Source organism: Lissotriton vulgaris, chromosome 3_1 (assembly GCF_964263255.1).
Source record: "Lissotriton vulgaris chromosome 3_1, aLisVul1.2, whole genome shotgun sequence".
NCBI classification, from domain to species: Eukaryota; Metazoa; Chordata; class Amphibia; order Caudata; family Salamandridae; genus Lissotriton; species Lissotriton vulgaris.
The window spans coordinates 57,805,917-57,825,781 of NC_141689.1; the positions used below are offsets into that span (position 1 = coordinate 57,805,917).

At 43.2% G+C, this 19,865-nt stretch overlaps 1 protein-coding gene across 1 annotated transcript in view; it reads right to left on the reverse strand.

Moving 5' to 3' along the window:
* LOC147725940 (vomeronasal type-2 receptor 26-like) overlaps positions 1–19,865 on the reverse strand; it is a 334,468-nt gene that overhangs the window by 32,391 nt on the left and 282,212 nt on the right. Inside the window, exon 3 of the mRNA XM_086963397.1 lies at positions 11,760–11,980. Coding sequence (XP_086819523.1) covers positions 11,760–11,980 — 221 coding nt within the window. The remainder of the gene's footprint in view (positions 1–11,759; positions 11,981–19,865) is intronic.

Sequence of the window (19,865 nt, forward strand, 5' to 3'; positions counted from 1 at the left end):
AAAGGCCTGGAAAAAAGACCCAACCACTAGCACCAAGGACGCCTTCAAAAACGCCACCCGCTCACACCACCAACTAATCCGAAAGGCCAAGAAAACAGCATTCGAGGATCGACTAGACAACAACGCCCACAACAGCAAGGAACTTTTCAACATCGTCAAGGAATTTACCAATCCCTCAGCCAACTCCAACGACATCACCCCCTCTCAAGCCCTCTGCGACTCCCTAGCCTCATTCTTCCACAACAAAATTGCAGACATCCACAACAGCTTCGACAATCAACCCGGAGACCAACCCACCCAACCATATGATGAACATTCTCCCCCCTTGAACACCCTTAACGACTGGAACCCAATCTCCACTGAGGACACCATCCGCCTGATGAACTCCATCCACTCAGGATCCCCCACAGACCCATGTCCTCACCACATCTTCAACAAAGCAGACTCCGTCATAGCACCGCACCTCCGAGACGTCATCAACTGCTCCTTCAACTCCGCCACCTTCCCGGAAAGCTGGAAACACGCTGAACTCACCGCCCTTCTGAAAAAACCCACAGCGGACCCCACCGAACTCAAAAATTACCGCCCAATATCACTCCTTCCTTTCCCGGCCAAAGTCATCGAAAAAGCTGTCAACAACCAGCTCGCCGCTTTCCTCGAAGCCAACAAATCCCTCGACTCCTCACAATCTGGCTTCCGAGCAAAACACAGCACTGAGACCGCCCTCATCGCAGCAACAGACGACATTCGAACTCTACTGGACAATGGAGACACAGTCGCCCTCATCCTCCTCGACCTCTCTGCAGCCTTCGACACAGTCTGCCACAGCACCCTCTTACAACGCCTCAGAAACATCGGAATACAAGGAAAAGCACTTGAATGGATCACCTCGTTCCTCACCGGAAGAACCCAGAGAGTCCGCCTTCCACCATTCAAGTCCGAGGCCACTGAAGTCATCTGTGGCGTACCACAAGGATCCTCACTCAGTCCCACCCTCTTCAACGTATACATGAGCCCCCTCGCGGCCATCGCACGCCAACACAACCTCAACATCATCTCTTACGCGGATGACACTCAACTGATCCTATCTCTCACCAATGACCCCAGCACCGCCAAAACTAACCTACACGAAGGAATGAAAGAAGTTGCCGAATGGATGAAACACAGCCGTCTGAAACTGAACTCAGATAAAACAGAAGTCCTCATCTTAGGTACATCCCCCTCTGCATGGGACGACTCTTGGTGGCCGGAAGCCCTTGGAAAAGCACCCATCCCGACAGACCACGCACGGAACCTAGGCGTTATCCTGGATTCTTCACTTTCAATGAACAGACAAGTCAGCGCCGTATCCTCATCCTGCTTCAACATTCTTCGCATGCTCAAAAAAACATTTAGCTGGATCCCCACCGAAACCAGAAAAACAGTCACCCATGCTCTGGTCACGAGCCGACTGGACTACGGAAACACCCTCTACGCAGGTACTACCGCTAAACTCCAGAAGAAACTCCAACGAATCCAAAACGCCTCAGCCAGGATCATATTAGACATCCCGCGTAACGAACACATCTTTGGTCACCTGAAAGACCTCCACTGGCTACCCGTCAATAGGAGGATCACTTTCCGACTGCTAACCCACGCACACAAATCACTCTACGACATCGGACCAGAATGCCTCAACTCACGACTGTCCTTCTACACCCCCTCCCGCCAACTACGTTCTTCCAGCCAAGCCCTCGCCACTGTACCTCGCATCAACAAGACAACCATGGGAGGCAGATCCTTCTCATACCTGGCTTCTAAAACATGGAACTCACTCCCCACTTACCTTCGCCTTACCCAGAACCACCTAGCATTCAGAAAGCAACTTAAAACGTGGATATTTGACAAGTAATCCTCTTCCCCTCCCTAAGCGCCTTGAGACCCTCTGGGTATGTAGTGCGCTATATAAATTCTTTGACTTGACTTGACTTGACTTGACTCTCTATATCCAGAATTACCTTCACCCAATTACGGGTATGTTTCACTTGGATTATTAACAAGGGATATTTAGGGATGTTGTATCTAATCAACATCTCCCACAGCTTCTTACGGTCCACTAAATCAAATGCTGCACGAAAGTCTATGAAGCAGCAGAACAAACTGCACCTTTGCTCCATAGAGTTCCGCCCAATGGACCAGTCCGCAAAACAGTGATTGATGGTAGAATGACCCTCATTAAAAAAAAACTGTTCCTTGGGCACTTCTGCCCAGTCCTTGAGCCTTTTTAAAATTATTTTTGCAAATACCTTTTCTCCCATATCCAGTAGGTTGATTAATCTACAGTTCTTCAGGGCTTTTATATCTCCTTGTTTGTGTATAGGTCTTATAATTGCTCTGCTCCAATTTTTAGGTGTATAACCTGAGTTAAGTATACCAAGGAAAATCTTCAAAAAGAAATCTGCCCGCCACTCTGGCATGGTTTTCATAATCACTGCTGGGAGATTGTTTGGGCCTGTGGCTCGAGTCAGGGATAGATTAGCTATAATTTCTTTTAACATCACTAGTTCTAAAGGCATCCTTCATATCCTCCTTCACACCTGGCCAGATTGTAACTCTCAGCCTCTCTGTTTTGGCACATTTTCCATGCATTTCCCTCAGGTACCTTACCCATTCGTCTTCTGGTACTACACAATTCAAAGACCCCTGTATTTTGGCAGAATTTCCTTTAACCAACTTCCAAAATCCTTCTATATCTTTGGATTCTATTGCTGCCAATACTTTTACCCAACAACTCTCTTTATATGTTCTTTTTTGTTTCTGATAGTCATTTTATATATTTTCCTTTATTTCTGGAGGTTGCAGAGTGTCTCTACATGTTGCTTTCCCCTAAGTCTTCTTTCCCCTTTCCTTATACTTGCTTTTAGTTTATTATCAAACCATAATTCTCTTTGCTCTGGTTTCTATTTTCCCTACCGTCACCTAAACTATTTATTTTCATTTTGACCATTAGGCATTCCACTAGATGGCTCTTTATATTATCAAACCATCCAATATCTTAAATGTTAGGGATTTAATGTAATTTAATTGTGGGTTTCTAACGTGCTAGAATCGACTCCCGAAGGAGTATCTCTGCGCAATAGACCGCTGGGGAACCCGTCCTGGCTTTCCCTGTGAGATGGTTCCTACTGGGTATCTCCAAGGTGAAATCAGGCATCCCCGGCGTATGTGGGGGGCTGTTGTGGAGATGAGGCAAGCTAATGCCCAGAGTTGCCGAGTGTGATCCCTGGTTAGAGTAGGCACAGAGGTGAGAATTATCGAGTCCGCTGACCCTGGTCCACAACCCTGCCGCGTCGGGTATTGAACCCTGGTCCCAGGCCGTCCTCTGCTCCCGGGTCTGCTGCCTCTAACCAGTGAGGCACACCACTACACTCTTATGGGATACTTCCTAGTGTTTCGTTGTGCTGTATGACGACTCATTTTTCGATGTGTTCCTCTAACATACGAGTGGTGAGTTGCTTTGGGTAATCAATATTTACAGGGAGAACTGTGGGGCATATTACCAAGGTCATTATCGCCCTATTACCAAGCTGTCGCTAACACCAGTTAGCGACAGCTTGTAGGCGATAGCGGGCATTTAGGGGCCCACTTTGCATGTCAGCGATAATTATCGCTAATGACATGCAAAGTGGGCGTGCCAAGATGTTAGCGACTGAAAACAGTCGCTAACATCTCTAACTCCTATTAACAACTTTTGGAAATATTCGCGCTAAGCGCGAATATCTCCAAAAGCTAACGCCTGCTAAAAGCAATTCTTAGCCATGTTATCCAATGGAAGGTGGATAACATGGGTAAGAGCATTGTCACGATAATGCATGAATATCGCTGATTTTTCAGCGATATTCATGCATTTAGCAGGATTTTTACCGCTTTTGAGATAAACCTTGATAATATCAAGGTATCTCAGCTGTAAAAATCCTCGGTGCTCGACGATATTTTTTTCCCGCTAACCAAGCAATAGCGATAATTATCGCTATTGCTTGGTAATATGCCCCTATATCTCTTTGTTTTTCACTTGCTCCAAATATTTCCATCTTTAATGAGTAGCGATTGCTTCCCTCCACTCTTGCCACCTCAAAGTTCTTGACTAATTCCAAGTTCCAAGCATGCAGAAACGCATTATCTATTGGGCATAATTGATAGCCTGTCTTAAATATGCGATCTGCTGGTCGATCAGTCTCCATTCTACCATTTGTACAAACTAAGCCCAGAATTTTCCCCAGAGCCATATCTTGTGCTGACAAAAGCACCATAGGAAAGAAGGCATCATTTATCTTATATGAAGACAGCAACTCCTTGCAACATGGGTCAATCTGACCAGGGTCTAATTTATGATTAAAATCACCCAACACAATTAGTGCATCTCTCTGGAAGCGATCGTCAAAGCTAATTTGACTTCTATGAATGTTTCCAGTTCTGACTTATATTCCTTTGCTTTCCCCTTCTATATGTAAACATTTACAATAACAATACCTTCATATCGTGGGTCTGGGACTAACAGGAACACTTTACAAACCATTGCCCAGTTGCATTTTACTTCCAGGGGGACTCTCTTCCTGGCAATTTTTGTAGATGTCAACGTTATTTGCTCACCAGAAGGTCGTCTAATAGCTTCTTCTTTGCTGACTTATTCTGTTGGACAAACCCTTCAATCGATGGCATTTCTGTCCATTTTACAGGTCTGATCCCTTCCTTATGTAACTTGTGCTCTGCATTTACTAGTGCTGACTTCACCAACTATGAATATAGAATATATTTTCCCCTTTCCTGTTTACAGTAAATCCCACTTGTCTGAGATCTTCAGAGCCTATGTTCTGTAAACTTGCCCCTTTAGATAGGGAAAATAGCAGTTGTGACTGGTTTCATGGATCTAATTTCCTAACTTTTTTTCTACCTTTCCACTGGCCCATCGGTTCAAATAATAACAACAGATCCTGTCTGGTTCTATTCTCAATTTCTAGTGCCCCCTCTTCAAATCTTCCCCCCTTCTACCTAGTTGTTCTATTCCCTTCCCTCTCCCCATTTGGTCTTTGCAAGTTCTTATTCCTCTTTGCCCACCCATCTCAATACTCATATCCTCGTCACCCTCTTCCTTACTCATAGAATATTTCTTTTTTTCTATCCTTAGGTTCCCCCACTTCTCTTTCCGTCCTCTCCCCTATTCTGAGTTACAAGTAGCTGTTCTTCTTACAGGGGTATTTTTCCCAGAGCTTTTACCACAACCTTTGTTAAGCTATTATACCCTTGTCTATAACTACCTCATTTTTTTCCTGCTGTTTTATAATTAGGCCCTTCTTTAGACCTTTCCTCCATCGCCTTGCTTGTGGTATTTGGTGCTTTAACTCATTGTTTCTCCCTGTTTCTTTATGATTATTGGGTATTGTGATACAAATACGCTTTGCTCCTCCTTCTGCGTGTGGGTACCATTCTTCACCCCTTCCTGCTGGGATTTCTCTTTCCCCGCTTGTTGGTCCCCTCCAAATGGCCTAACTATGGATGGCACGATGTCTTTGATTTGTTTCAGTTCCCCGCCATAATTTGAAGCTGTTCTTTTTGAATCTTTAAAATGTCATTATTCATTACTAATACCTCCAACAGGCCTTGCAGTTCTTTTGCAGGATTAATATTACTTCCAGCATTGAAGCACTTGAAGCTCCTGGGACTTCAAAGTTGACCATGGCTGGATCCGAATAGTCATTTACTCTATCATGAGGCATTTCCGCACTTTCATCCTCTTCGAGGTGTTCCTCCATAAGGTTAGTGAACTCCTTACATTGAGAGTCACCGTCTATGCCTCTTCCCTCACCCTCTCCTTCTTGATCATTAGAAAGGGAAAGAGTTGGAGCAATGAGTATAGTCTTGTGTCCAAGAATAACTCAGCTATATTGAGATGAGTTTGGTATGGAGAGGCTAAGGCCAGGGATACCAAACTAGTGGATGTTAGCTGTTTTTTCTCACCAAGCTGCCCTTTTACTAGCGGTTTATTCCTTTTAAAATGTTTTCCCACAAAGTCTATCAACTTTGTGACTGAAAACCCTCCTTTTACCACACCTATTCATTTTGCTGGCGGGTTTTATTCGGAGGCACCTTTTTCTTTTGTGTGCCTTTTTTTGCATGGTTACTTCCATTCCCTCCGCCCCCACTTAATTGGCTTCAGGCTTTCTATGACATGTTTAACTTTTATACAATTTTTTTCTCCTTGATGACATCTCTTTTTAAACATTCTTTTTATATATCCTTTGTTTTAGAAGTCCACTGGATGTTTCCCTTGTCTTTGTGCTTTTCAGAAGGGGTTCTTCCGGGACACTTTCTGCCCAATTTTTCTTGGAGTGACCTGGGGCTCTTCCCCTTTAATTACCGAAACCTTCACTGCCACCCATCCTCCTTGTACTCACCTCTGCTCACCTGCTACGTGCTACGCTGACCTGCTGAATCCTACCAGCATCAACGTCAGTTAAGGACCATCAATCCAGATTTGTATTATTTTTCTCTGTTTTGGAAAATGATAGAAATAGGGAACTGAGGTCGCTCAAATAGATGCTGAAATGGGAGTGGATCAAAATACAAGCCTGTCACATTGTAGTCCCAGTGGGAGTATTACTGCATGCCCAATGCACCATTAGATGATGAACCAAGCAACCAGAAACACTAGTAGGTAAGAGTTATTTTATTAAAAACATCTTTCTCTTTGGAAACACCAGGGATATTGCCCTCATAAAATGAGTACATGAGTGATTTGACTCCTTTTTGATAATCCGATTGGCACTGGGAATGTGAACCAACCCATAGCAAATGTTTCCTCTCCCTCTTCTTTTATTTTATTTAATTGGAAATGCAAAGTAAATTGAATGCTTTGAAGCAATACTAACGTATAATGTGTTTTTACTGGTAAAATGTGGTGCATTTTAGAAAATCATGTTTCAATAAATTCCTGTTTGCAATACAGGTATTTTTTAGGTTGAGCCTAGGCTGCGCATGTGCTGCTCTGCGAGACATGCTGTATTCTGGTATGGACCGGAAGCTCCACCCACTCTCCGTTTGTGTCATTGTCCACTGTAAACTGTGACTTGTCATTGGTAAATAGCCTTAGTAGTCCCCCCTTAGTACCACCTTTTATCAGTTTGTAACCTCCCATGAGGACACCTCCTGTTACATGTGTTGTTACTCTGCAGGCTTTAATTACAGCCTCAGAACACTATTTTCACAAATATCTTTGTCCTCGCTCTCTCTTAACGATTATTTATTTATTCTTTATAGCACAGGCACCAAACTCATTTGCAATGCAATAGTTCTCTCATTTGCGAGAGTTTAAGCCATAGGAATTGCAAATGAAAATGCTTTTTATTTATCTGTTTTAAAAACAACTCATTTACAATGCCAATAACACAAACTCTCATAAGTGCTGGACCTATTGCATTGCAATTGTTTGTTTTCACTAGGATTGGAACCTGTCAACTACAGGTTACACACCAAGAGTGCAGAAGGTGTATTTACTCAGTTACCTTTGACTACAGTTAGAACTTGTATCCGCCACATTTCACATAAATCCCTGCCTTAGGTGCATTAGCCCACTGAGCAGCCTCACTAGAATTAGAATATTTATATCAGTGGTGCATACTGTTCTTTCAAGTAGGTATGCTTTTTTCAACTTACCGATAGATGTAAGTGGTGCTTAGAATCAATAGATCCCATATTTCAAAGTTTCAATATCTCTAGGAGAATGGCTGCCAGGACTGCCCTATGATGTTACCCCAGAATGGCATCACTTTGGTTGGTACAATCATAGACTGTATAGCCAATACAGTAAGACCGAAAAGAGAACACGAGGGAATGAAAACTGACTTGGAAATCATTTAAGAATGTTTTGGTAAATGTCCATTACTTAAAATGTGTCTGAGTTATTTGTCAGCAAATAGTTGTTTGTTGCATGAACCTCCAGGCTTGGTATGACTGGCCAGTGACTTGGGCAGTTCCTGTTCATCGTCTCATATAGAGTGGCAAGATACTATGAAATGAAACCAGTTATTTGATTTAAGAAATAGGGCTGCATAATGAGCTGCAGAAAGAGATGTCGCTGCCTGCATACTGTGCAGCACATGAACAAATGTTACTGGTCACACACATTGCCGCACTGGAGCTGATGCATCACAGCCTGCATACTATGGAGTACAGAAGCAGATAAAGCACAACCTGCATACTATGGAGTACAGAAGCAGATGTGTCACAGTCAGCATACTATGGAGTACAGAAGCAGATCCAGCACAACCTGCATACTATGGATTACAGAAGCAGATGCTTCACAGCCAGCATACTATGGAGTACAGAAGCAGATGTGTCACAGCCTGCATACTATGGAGTACAGAAGCAGATGCTTCACAGCCAGCATTCTATGGAGTACAGAAGCAGATGCTTCACAGCCAGCATACTATGGAGTACAGAAGCAGATGCTTCACAGCCAGCATACTATGGAGTACAGAAGCAGATGCTTCACAGCCAGCATACTATGGAGTACAGAAGCAGATGCTTCACAGCCAGCAAACTATGGAGTACAGAAGCAGATGTGTCACAGCCTGCATGGTATGGAGTACAGAAGCAGATGCTTCACAGCCTGCAAACTATGGAGTACAGAAGCAGATGTGTCACAGCCTGCATGGTATGGAGTACAGAAGCAGATGCTTCACAGCCAGCATACTATGGATTACAGAAGCAGATGCTTCACAGCCAGCATACTATGGAGTACAGAAGCAGATGCTTCACAGCCTGCAAACTATGGAGTACAGAAGCAGATGTGTCACAGCCTGCATGGTATGGAGTACAGAAGCAGATGCTTCACAGCCTGCAAACTATGGAGTACAGAAGCAGATACAGCACAGCTTGCACACTATGGAGTACAGAAGCAGATACAGCACAGCTCGCATACTATGGAGTACAGAAGCAGATGCTTCACAGCCAGCATACCATGGAGTACAGAAGCAGATGCTTCACAGCCTGCAAACTATGGAGTACAGAAGCAGATGTGTCACAGCCTGCATGGTATGGAGTACAGAAGCAGATGCTTCACAGCCAGCATACTATGGATTACAGAAGCAGATGCTTCACAGCCAGCATACTATGGAGTACAGAAGCAGATGCTTCACAGCCTGCAAACTATGGAGTACAGAAGCAGATGTGTCACAGCCTGCATGGTATGGAGTACAGAAGCAGATGCTTCACAGCCTGCAAACTATGGAGTACAGAAGCAGATGTGTCACAGCCTGCATGGTATGGAGTACAGAAGCAGATGCTTCACAGCCAGCATACTATGGAGTACAGAAGCAGATGCTTCACAGCCAGCATACTATGGAGTACAGAAGCAGATGCTTCAAAGCCAGCATACTATGGAGTACAGAAGCAGATGCTTCACAGTCAGCATACTATGGAGTACAGAAGCAGATACAGCACAGCCTCCATACTATGGAGTACAGAAGCAGATCCAGCACAGCTGCATACTATGGAGTACAGAAGCAGATACAGCACAGCCTGCATACTATGGAGTACAGAAGCAGATCCAGCACAGCTGCATACTATGGAGTACAGAAGCAGATCCAGCACAGACTGCATCCTATGGAGTACAGAAGCATATGAGTCACATCCTGCATACTATGGAGTACAGAAGCAGATGTGTCACAGCCTGCATGGTATGGAGTACAGAAGCAGATGCTTCACAGCCAGCATACTATGGAGTACAGAAGCAGATACAGCGCAGCCTGCATTCTATGGAGTACAGAAGCAGATACAGCGCAGCCTGCATTCTATGGAGTACAGAAGCAGATCCAGCACAGACTGCATCCTATGGAGTACAGAAGCAGATGCTTCACAGCCTGCATACTTTGGAGTACAGAAGCAGATACAGCACAGCCTGCATACTATGGAGTACAGAAGCGGATACAGAACAGTTTGCATACTATGGAGTAAAGAATCAGTTACAGCACAGCCTGCACCTTATCGAATACAACACAGCCTGCTTACTATTGAGTACAGAAGAAGATGCGTCACAACCTGCAAACTATGGAGTATAGAAGCAAATGTCACTAACTGTATATAGCATACAGTAAAGCATAGAAGCAGTTATACCACTGCTTGCATACTGTGCCACATGAAAGCAGGCCAGCAGACTGAACATGGGATCTCAGCAGACGTACAGGCTACTGCCTGCATGGGGTCTGTTTTAGGGGCGCTGGTGGGTTAGGTGTAACAGAGAGGCTGCTTTCTTGGGAGTTGTGCTGGTATCACCGGGGGTGTAGTAGATCACCACTGTGGAGAAGAAAAGCATCAAAGGACAGGGCAGATGTGCAATGAAGTCAGCTGAAAACAAGTACTAGAAGTAAAAAACAAAAACACTATAACACTGTCAATGCTGAATTTATCACAGCTTTTTTAACTTTGATATGTTGCACTGAGGCTCAACTGTGCAAGATTTCAACCAAAAATATTGACTTTCAATTTCACTCATAACTATACAGAAAAAACCATGATGCAATCCCCATCTGCAATATTTACATGGTGTCAGTGCAGTTGTTCTTTGGATTGTGTCCTTTATCTGAAAATGATGATTTTTTGTGGTTTGAAAGATGGGCAAAACTCCTGGGCACCCTGCAGAAATGGATAGCAGGAGAAGGGGGGTTATTGGGGGGTGAGAGCAGGAAGGTGGGAGTAGGGATGGGGTGTAGAGAAAGAGAATATGGACAGAAGCATAGGGAACGAGCATTAGTAAATACAATGAATGTCTGTATGTATGGCTATCCATTCCTGGTGAAACACCAACTACACTGCGGGTAGGTCTCAAATGGGGAAATTAGTTTGAGACTTTGTATAGGCGGGCTTGGATGAAAGGAAGAATCGGAGCGTGATGCATTCCAAGCCTCATGTACTACTACATGAGTGCAGCCAAACCAAGCCACATTTAGAGGCTTTGTGTGGGCTGGCTCAGATGAAACTGATGTTTGAAGAGGGATGCATTCCAAGCCTCCTGTAATACTAAATGAGTGCAACCAAACCAAGCCACATTTAGAGGCTTTGTGTGGGCTGGCTCAGATGAAACTGATGTTTGGAGAGGGATGCATTCCAAGCCTCCTGTACTACTGAATAAGTGAGGAACAAGTATTGGTTAATACAGGAAAATATGCTACAGACAAAAGAAATGGAGTGAAAGTAAGTGGCACGCACAGGAACTAATGAAAGGCCAAGAAAGAGAGGAGGTGGGATGTACGCCCCTTTAAGTTTATATTAAAAACGATAGATTTCACAAGCGCAGCACAAGCGCTCTGCAGACGAAACCTAAAAAGGTAGTGGATGTACCAGGAGTAGAATTACTGTTTATTTAGAGTTGTGCCAATTACCTATAATGCTGGTGTGATAAATGTGCTGTGTGCACCACTTTGTTGCTGATAAATTGTAGTATAACTTCTGAAAAAAGGCACAAAAAAATCTGTCACAGTACCAAGAAGACTTTAAAGCCACCCTCGGGGAACATATTCTAACGAATCATCACATAACATACACATCATATCACATCTGTAAACTTAGGCTCAAATATTTTGTAGGTAAGATTCAGTTAGATGTTAAATTATGTGACGTCTTGAGAAAGTAGACTTTCTGCAACATGGCAACCCTTTCGAACATATTACAGCTTGTGGAAGTGCAGAGGAAGGACATTTCTCAAACTGACCTGGTTAAGGTTGTGCATCGCAGAGTCCCAGATGATCGAGTTTTTGTTGAAGACAAGTTGATGACCAGCGGGAGCGGACGGGTCAAAAGTGCCAACTTGGATTTCTCTGATGGTTCCATTAGGATAGATAACCCAGTTTAATATGTCATACTGAGGCAGCACATCACCTGTGTCATCAAATTCAATGTCAACTCCAGAAGGTGTCTTAAAATGAATCTTCTGAAGGAATCTGTGCAGCTATTAAAGTACAGATTAGAAGCAATAAACATGATGCTAACTGTATTGCCAATGCTCATGAACCTTTACAAAGCATATTCATTGTTATTATAAATGTTGCAAAAGTACAAAAAATCATAAATCATCAATTCATTTCACTATTCAGGGAGTTTGCCAAGAAATATCTTCCTTCAATTTTTGCTCCTGAGAGCCTTATTACATGATTGCCATAAACCTTTCAAGGAAACATGGTTAATTGGGGTCCATAGTTTGTCAGGTTCCCTATAATTATTTTCGCACATGATTCTCAGAACAGGTCTAGGATATATTCATAACGTGACTCAGTAATTTTACAATAAGGTTCTATCTGTTATTACTAGGAACCTGAATGGCCCAATAAACAGGTCTTACATGTGCATGGTGTATGTAAGGAGGTTTTCATTTATTTGGAATTCATAGCTCCTTTTTGTCATTGCGAAAATCTTTTTCTGATCTGTGGTGAAACTCATCTAGGTTTATGACCTTCATCAGGAGTTTTAGCTTGATAGATTTAGTCTGTCTGCTCTCTACTCGCTTATAACTTTTTGAGTAGGGATCAGCCTATACCTGTTCAAGCATGTTCTATTAGAGGCATGGACATTTTTTTAAGCTGAGTTGCAGATTTCCTTTATTGGTGACATGTGCTTGGTCTTCTTGTTCTATGTCTGGGACCAATTACATTTTGGATGTGGGTTCCCAGGAATCTTTATCACCAGTATTGTAACTGCTGACTCATGATCTGTGCTGGGTTCAGTAATTGTTATTAAAGGTCCATGGGGGCTTCTGTCTTTTTCAGTGTTCATGATTTTGGGGGTCATTAGGATGGCGGGCGGACTTAGTCCGCCCGCCATCCTATCGGTGATTGGGACCGCCCACCATAAGGACGGGGGTCCCGTGGGGGGCATTAGGATGCGCCCGCCACTGTGGGGGGCGCATCCTGCATTTTTAGCATTGTGGCAGGCGGTGCTCTCAGCACCGCCCGCCACAATGCTAAAAATGCACTTATGCATTTGCATACACAAAGCGGCAGGCACCGAGCGTTGCCTGCCGCTTTGTTTATGCAAATGCAGGAGGGTACCACAGGTACCCTCCGTGTGCACCCCCCACCTCTCCTTCACTCTAGGGGCCCACAGGGGGCCCCCAAAGTGAAGACCGCATGCCTTTCCGTGGTGGCATTGTCGCCACGGAAAGGCATCTGAAGTAGCCCATGTTAATATGGATGGCGTTGTCTGATAGACACCGTCACCATATTAAACCTTTTCCGCCCCGGTCGCAGGCGAAGTCGACTGGGGCGAAAAAGCGGCAGACGGTCTTTCCGTCTGCCGCGGTACCCCCTGCCATCCTAATATGGCGGGGGGTCATTTAGGTGAGGATGGTTGGCGGATTGCCCCCGCCAGGCCGGCGGTTGCCATCGCCTGCCTAGCGGGGGCAATCCACCCGCCATCCTAATGGGCCCCTTTGTTTTGAAAGGTACAATTCTTATACTGCTGAAGGTTTGAGTATTTCTTTATGTGTAAATGATGGGAACAAGAAATAAAGATAAAGAGGTATTGTCTATATTACTTACCAGTGATCCAAGTAGTGTGTAGCTTTCTTAATCATCCAAAGCCTTTCTTTCTATCGCTCCTCTAATTGGTCTGGGTCATTTCAGGTTTGTTGTTTATGAACAGGAAGAGAAATGTGCACGGCCTACCTTTCTGGGGGTTGTTCTAGCCAGCTACACACCACATCCTGACATTGCAAAAATGTCTAAGGAAGAGCTGTTAGTACAGCTAAAGACATTAATAAAAATACATAGGCAATTAGTCCAATATGTAATGCGGACTGCAACAGTCCAGCCAGCTGTTAACACACCACAGCTGACCCCTCATCAGGGGAACACAAATAAAATTACACCACAGAACATACAGTCATGTCTTGGTAAAACACCCGTAAAACGGGAACAAATTCCTTTCTGGTTAGCCCAGAAAATCACTCAAATAGAGGCAGTATTTCCTGATACTACCCCTATTGAGAAACACAGAATCTTGACCATCTGCCTTCCTATGGGAATCGCACCACACGTGGAGGACTGTGACACTTGGGGTACAGTCTTTGCTTCCATCTACACAAAAACACACGGTGTTCCGTCTATGGCGGTAATACCAGAAGTGCTAAAACAGATTCAAAATGAATTCGGTCCAGAGCCCGCTTTAAATCTAGGTATGAAATTACTGAAAGACTTCAAGCAGGTCACGGCTATATTATTAGCCAACGTAAAGGGAGAAGCAGCATCTGTGGCGATTCGCCAGAAGTTGAAGGAAACAGATATAAAAGATCCTGTTGAGCTTGCAAAAATCATAGAAAAATGCTATGAAGAATTAGGTAGAGACAGCTTGGGTGGAAAACCAGTTAAGCCCCAACTGCTCGAAAATCCTGAAAAATTATTTATTAAAAATAATTTAAATACTCCTAAAAAGAGCTGGGATGGAAATAAACAATCCACTCCCAAGGAAAAAGTTTTCCAGTCCAGAGGAAGGTCTCCTCGACGGAGGGAAAGAACTCCGACTCGAGAACGCCAGTCTCCCCAGCGGGAGCCCTCTGAGAAAAGATATAACCTTAGAAATAGGGATAATCTGAAAAAACTTGATAGATATCAAAGTATTGATACTCGTCCCTCTCGATCTCTTCCACAGAATTCGGAAAGAAGAGGACGGTCAGACCCAGGAGAGCACACCAAGTCCAAAGACAAGGAACCTGCTCAAAATAAGAAATCTCAATTTCAGACAAAGAAGGTAGCCAGTATTAGAGTAATCAATCATGCCGAGAATACTGAGGACACAGTTGAAAAACGGGGAGTGGGCATTGACAATGTTGGACAGTGCAGCAGAAATCAGTATAGCGCGCAAGATCTTGATGAGTCATCTGGAGACAGTGGACACGAATGAATACATTCAGGTTGAAACTGCCGACGCCAGACTTAGCGAGCCCCATAAAATATACGAAATAACATTGCGTATAGAGGGTGATAAGACTAGGAAAATTAAGGGACTATTTTGGGATAAGCTCTCAAAAGGCTATGATATTCTGTTAGCTGAAAAAGATTGGCCCCCGGAGTTTGTCAGGGAGTGCCCTCGTGGCGAAGAAGTGATTATGCCTGCCTTCTCGAATCACATACCGATTCACAAAAAATATACATATGCAAGGAAATGGGCAGTAGCCCAGGCACCTGCATTATATAAAAATCATGAAGGATGGGATGAGGATTCACCGCCTCACAAAATCCAATTAAAAAGTGAACCAACTGCCCAACGGCAGTATCCCATAAAGCAAGAAGCTAAAAAACAGGTCAGGGAGATCTTAGATCAACTTGAGTACCAGGGGGTGATTGAAACATGCACCTCTCAAATGAACAATCCTTTGTTTCCTGTCTCCAAGCCAGACAATTCATATCGTCTAGTTTTGGACTACAGATATCTTAATACATGTTGCAAAACCTTTGCAGTACAAAACTCGCATAGTGCAGCCCTAATGAATAACATAGTTAGGAAAAAATATAAAACGACATTAGACATTTCTAATGGTTTCTTTTGTCAAAACATTGCACCAGAAAGCAGATATTTGACCGCTTTCTCCGCATTTGGGTCGCAGAAAAAATTCTGTCGACTCCCACAGGGGTTCAAGAACAGCCCAGGACTATTCTCAGCTAGGGTAACAGAGTTACTACAAATCTATGATGATGAAGCATTGTCTTACGTAGATGATATTTATCTCACAGACGACGACTTGGATACTCACTTGAAAAGAGTGAACACCATTATACTTGGGTTCGCAGCAGAGGGTTACAAATTAAACTTTAAAAAGTCTCGAATTGCCCATCTGACGGTACTGTTTTTAGGGTACGAATTATCAAGTGAAGGGAAAAGCCTAGCGGACAACTTCTTAGAGAAGTGCGCTGTACTCCAAGCTCCAAAAACGCTGAAGAATTTACAATCCATTCTAGGTTTTCTGAATTTTGGAAGAACTTACATCCTAAATTACGCAGAGAGGGTTAAACCTCTCTACGAACTAATTAAACCTGATTTAAAACAAATCAATTGGACTCAAAAACACACAGAAATTTTGAGATCACTGCAAACAGACATGTTAGCAAAAACAAAATTAGATACGCGTGACAACACGATCGATCTTGTAATCCGAGTCATCCCAGGAAGATGCGGATTCACGTACCTAACCTCTAATGAGGGAGAAAAGGTACCAATTTCAATTAAATCTCACTTGTACACACAAGCAGAAAAAACATTCAGTCACACAGAAAGAACTGTGAACGCAGTGCAAATCGCATTAGCAAATGAACGAGAACTAGCACACGGCAAACGGATTAATATCCTTACAGCGGAATCCGCCTTCGAGGCGCTATTCAGCCCAGTAAACCTGCCTACAGTGTCACTGGATCCGAAATGGATACAGTGTATAGATTCTCTAGGAGCGGAAGATGTGAAATACTATTTCGCCCCGCAATTCGAAGAACTGAATGATTTAGAATATGAAGAAGAATATCCTCTGCCAATCGAAATTCTGCCTCTCCCACAATATGCCTGTATAATCTACACAGATAGCTTTGTACAGCATTTCAACGTAGAGAGAAAATCCTACGATGCAGCATGTGCGATCATTAAAGGTTGTTGGCTGTGCGGTAAATTCAGACCGAAAGTAACAAAAACTGAATCAGTAAAGTACTGTTCGGTTCAAAGAACTGAAATCAGATCTTTAAAGATGGCGCTCGAAAATGCAGAACGTGAATTCCCGACACTTATCGTGTGCGATTCTCATTTTTGCGTCAACTCTTACAACAATAAACTGCAGAGTTGGATCGAAAACGACTACAAAGATGACACAGGTGCCACAATAAAGCATAAATTGCTCTGGAACGAGGTAGCTCTTTTATACAAAGAACTACAAAAGACTCACGTGATTCACGCACAGAGTCTTCAACGTGATGGCGTTCACGTTGCAGGGAATTCATTGGCTAATACAGCCAAAGCGGAAGCAACTAAACCGGCTTCCGTAGCCACAAAAAAGCGTACAGATAAGTACATAGACGGGGAAACCATGCTAGCAGTAAAAACGACTGTAAAAGGCGACTGTGCAGCACTACCCGTAAACTATCCACTCAATTATGCATACATAATCGATGCAAACTCCGTTCCTTTTGCTCGAATCCCTGGAGTGGGGGACAGAGTAATTCCAAACACGAACAGGAGAATATTTTTAATAGCAGACGCCCACATGGGTTTGGGTCTTAGGCACAGAGGGATCAAGGAATCACTGACTGAATTACAATCAGTATTCTGGTGGCCGGGAATGAGTGTAGAACACCAAATATATGCAAACAACTGTGAAAACTGTAATAGGCTACCAGTCAGAAAGAGCGTAACGCTGCCTACACCCCATCCTGCGTCCTATTAACAGTTAAGACGAAAAGCACTTAAAAAATGAGGCCACCAGCGCTCGGCTGACGCTAGAACGGTTATAAAAGATTAGCGAGTCCATATCGGCATATACGCAATTACCACGTTCCATTCTGACCAGGGTCCTGCTTTCAGCTCTCGAGCTTATGGGGAGGCCATGGCCAGCATGGGAATTGGGTTGCGGTATTCTTGTCCGTCATGCCCCGTAAGGGAATAGTGTGGTAGAAAGAAAAAACTGTGACATAAAGCAATCTATAACAGCGAAGGTATTAGGTTCAGGCGCTGGGTGGGTCAAACATTTAATAAGTGTCCAGACTAGTCTTAACAACATGCCAAGAAATTCTCTAAAAGGTTTCAGCCCATACGAACTATTGTTCGGAATTAGAATGCGCGTTCAGGACCTCGATAGTCAGATGTCAGTGGTACAAGAAGAAACAACGCACTTTGATGTAAAAGACCGTTTGGCTGTTTTACAGGAACTGAATGAAACAAGAAAATCATTAAGCAACATAAAGTTAAAGCAACAGCCAAGTACCACTGACGAGGCACCACCCGCAACAGCCCCAGCAAGGCCTGTCTGGATTCCAAAGATTGGGGATCTAGTCAGAGAAAAGATCGCGGTGAAGAAGGAATTTGGGCCTTCTTACAGAAAAGCAGTACCTGTCTTAGCAGTCACCGGAACAAGATCAGTTGTGCTACCGCCCCTTGCTGGTAAAAAGGAGAACAGAGTCGTGTCTACCGATAAGGTAAAACCACAAGCATGTGGCCTATAATCAACAGTAGGCCCAGTGGACTCCCAAGAAACAACAGAATACCCAAACTTGCAACAATCCAAGAGGTTCAAACTGAAAGACTCATCACATTCGATCAGCCTGCAGTGCACAATGAAGGACTATGCAATAATGCCATGGAACTCGTGCCTCTTGAAACACAGATTGAAACAGTTTGTCAAGAAACAACACCAGTCTACAATGATGTGGCATCAGAAAGTGCTACTGAAAGAAAGATTGAAAGAAAAATCCCATCAATTGACAGAACTGCCTCTGGTTATTTCATCAACTTCGACAACTTCTCTGAAGATCAAAATGAGCCCGAAGTGATGCCAGAAACTAAAAAGACTTTTAAAGAAAAAGCAACGGAACTCTTTCATCAACTGAAGGAAATCTACCTAATTTCCCCTTGGCTAGAGTTCTGGTTCGGTCTAGGTGTATTTTTCCTCCTGCTTTGGCTCATCATGGAACTGTGTTTGGGAAAATTCATTGAAGGAAAATATATTACAATGTACACAGCAAGTCAGAACATCAACCTAGTCCTGAAACCACACAGATCATCCCATGTGAAGAAAAGAGAACTGTCAACAGTAAATGTCACAGCAATTCCAATACCTGGTGGGGTAGTATGGGAGAAAACAGACTATGAGATATATGGTCCGGTCGAAATCCTGAAGTATCCTCATCAACTAAAGGTTTCCTTAAGTGACTTTGTGACTCCTAGTACATTCTCTGATGATTGGGACTTTAACAGTATTAATGACATGATGTCTGATTTAGTAATGTCAGCTAGATTCACAGATCATGATTATTTACAAGGTTCATCTAGTTATGAGCAGTTATTCTGTTACACCCATTATGGGGATCATTACTTGCATAAATCTGCACAGCCTAGAAATGTTTTTATGTATAATCAATGGGAACATTGTGCTACACCACCTAAAAGCAGTTCTAAAGCATTCTTTGAGAAATTCAAATATTTTTCAGGGTTTAACACCAGTGATGCAGAAACGTTTTATTATAAACTGTTAGATAAAACAGGAATGAAAACAATGCTGACAAATTCTAAATTGATATATTCAGAAGCATTTTATGACAAAATGATGACATTTGGTTTCGATTATTGGAAAAATAATATTGAAACGAAAACAATTTGGGGTACAAAAGATTGGCAGGTGCAAGGCATTGAAGCACTATTTAGAACCTGCATGATACCTGAACAAATGTTGTTTTTAAATGACACAATACACCAAACATCTTGTCTTGGCCTAGCTAAGATCAAAGACCTTAAAACACCGTCTATACCGAAGCCAATACCAGAAAATGCAACCGCTGATATTGAGTTAGACGTGTCACACATTTCAAATTTCAACAGAACACATCCTGATTGGAAAAAGTGGTTAATCTGGCCTACAGACACAAATAGCTGTCAAGATAGATTCCTGAATAAAACACAGGGGTTAAAAATGACCAGATTAGACCCTAGATACTCCCAGAGACAACATCCAGGGATTATAACAACATACAGTGTAGGGAAACTCTGCCTAGACTGGCTAACCTCGTCCACACTGGCTGAAATTAAGCAACACTTGTCTTTATTAAAAGAGGGTGCTGATTTGCGCGATTTCATTCTTGGACCACGCAAAC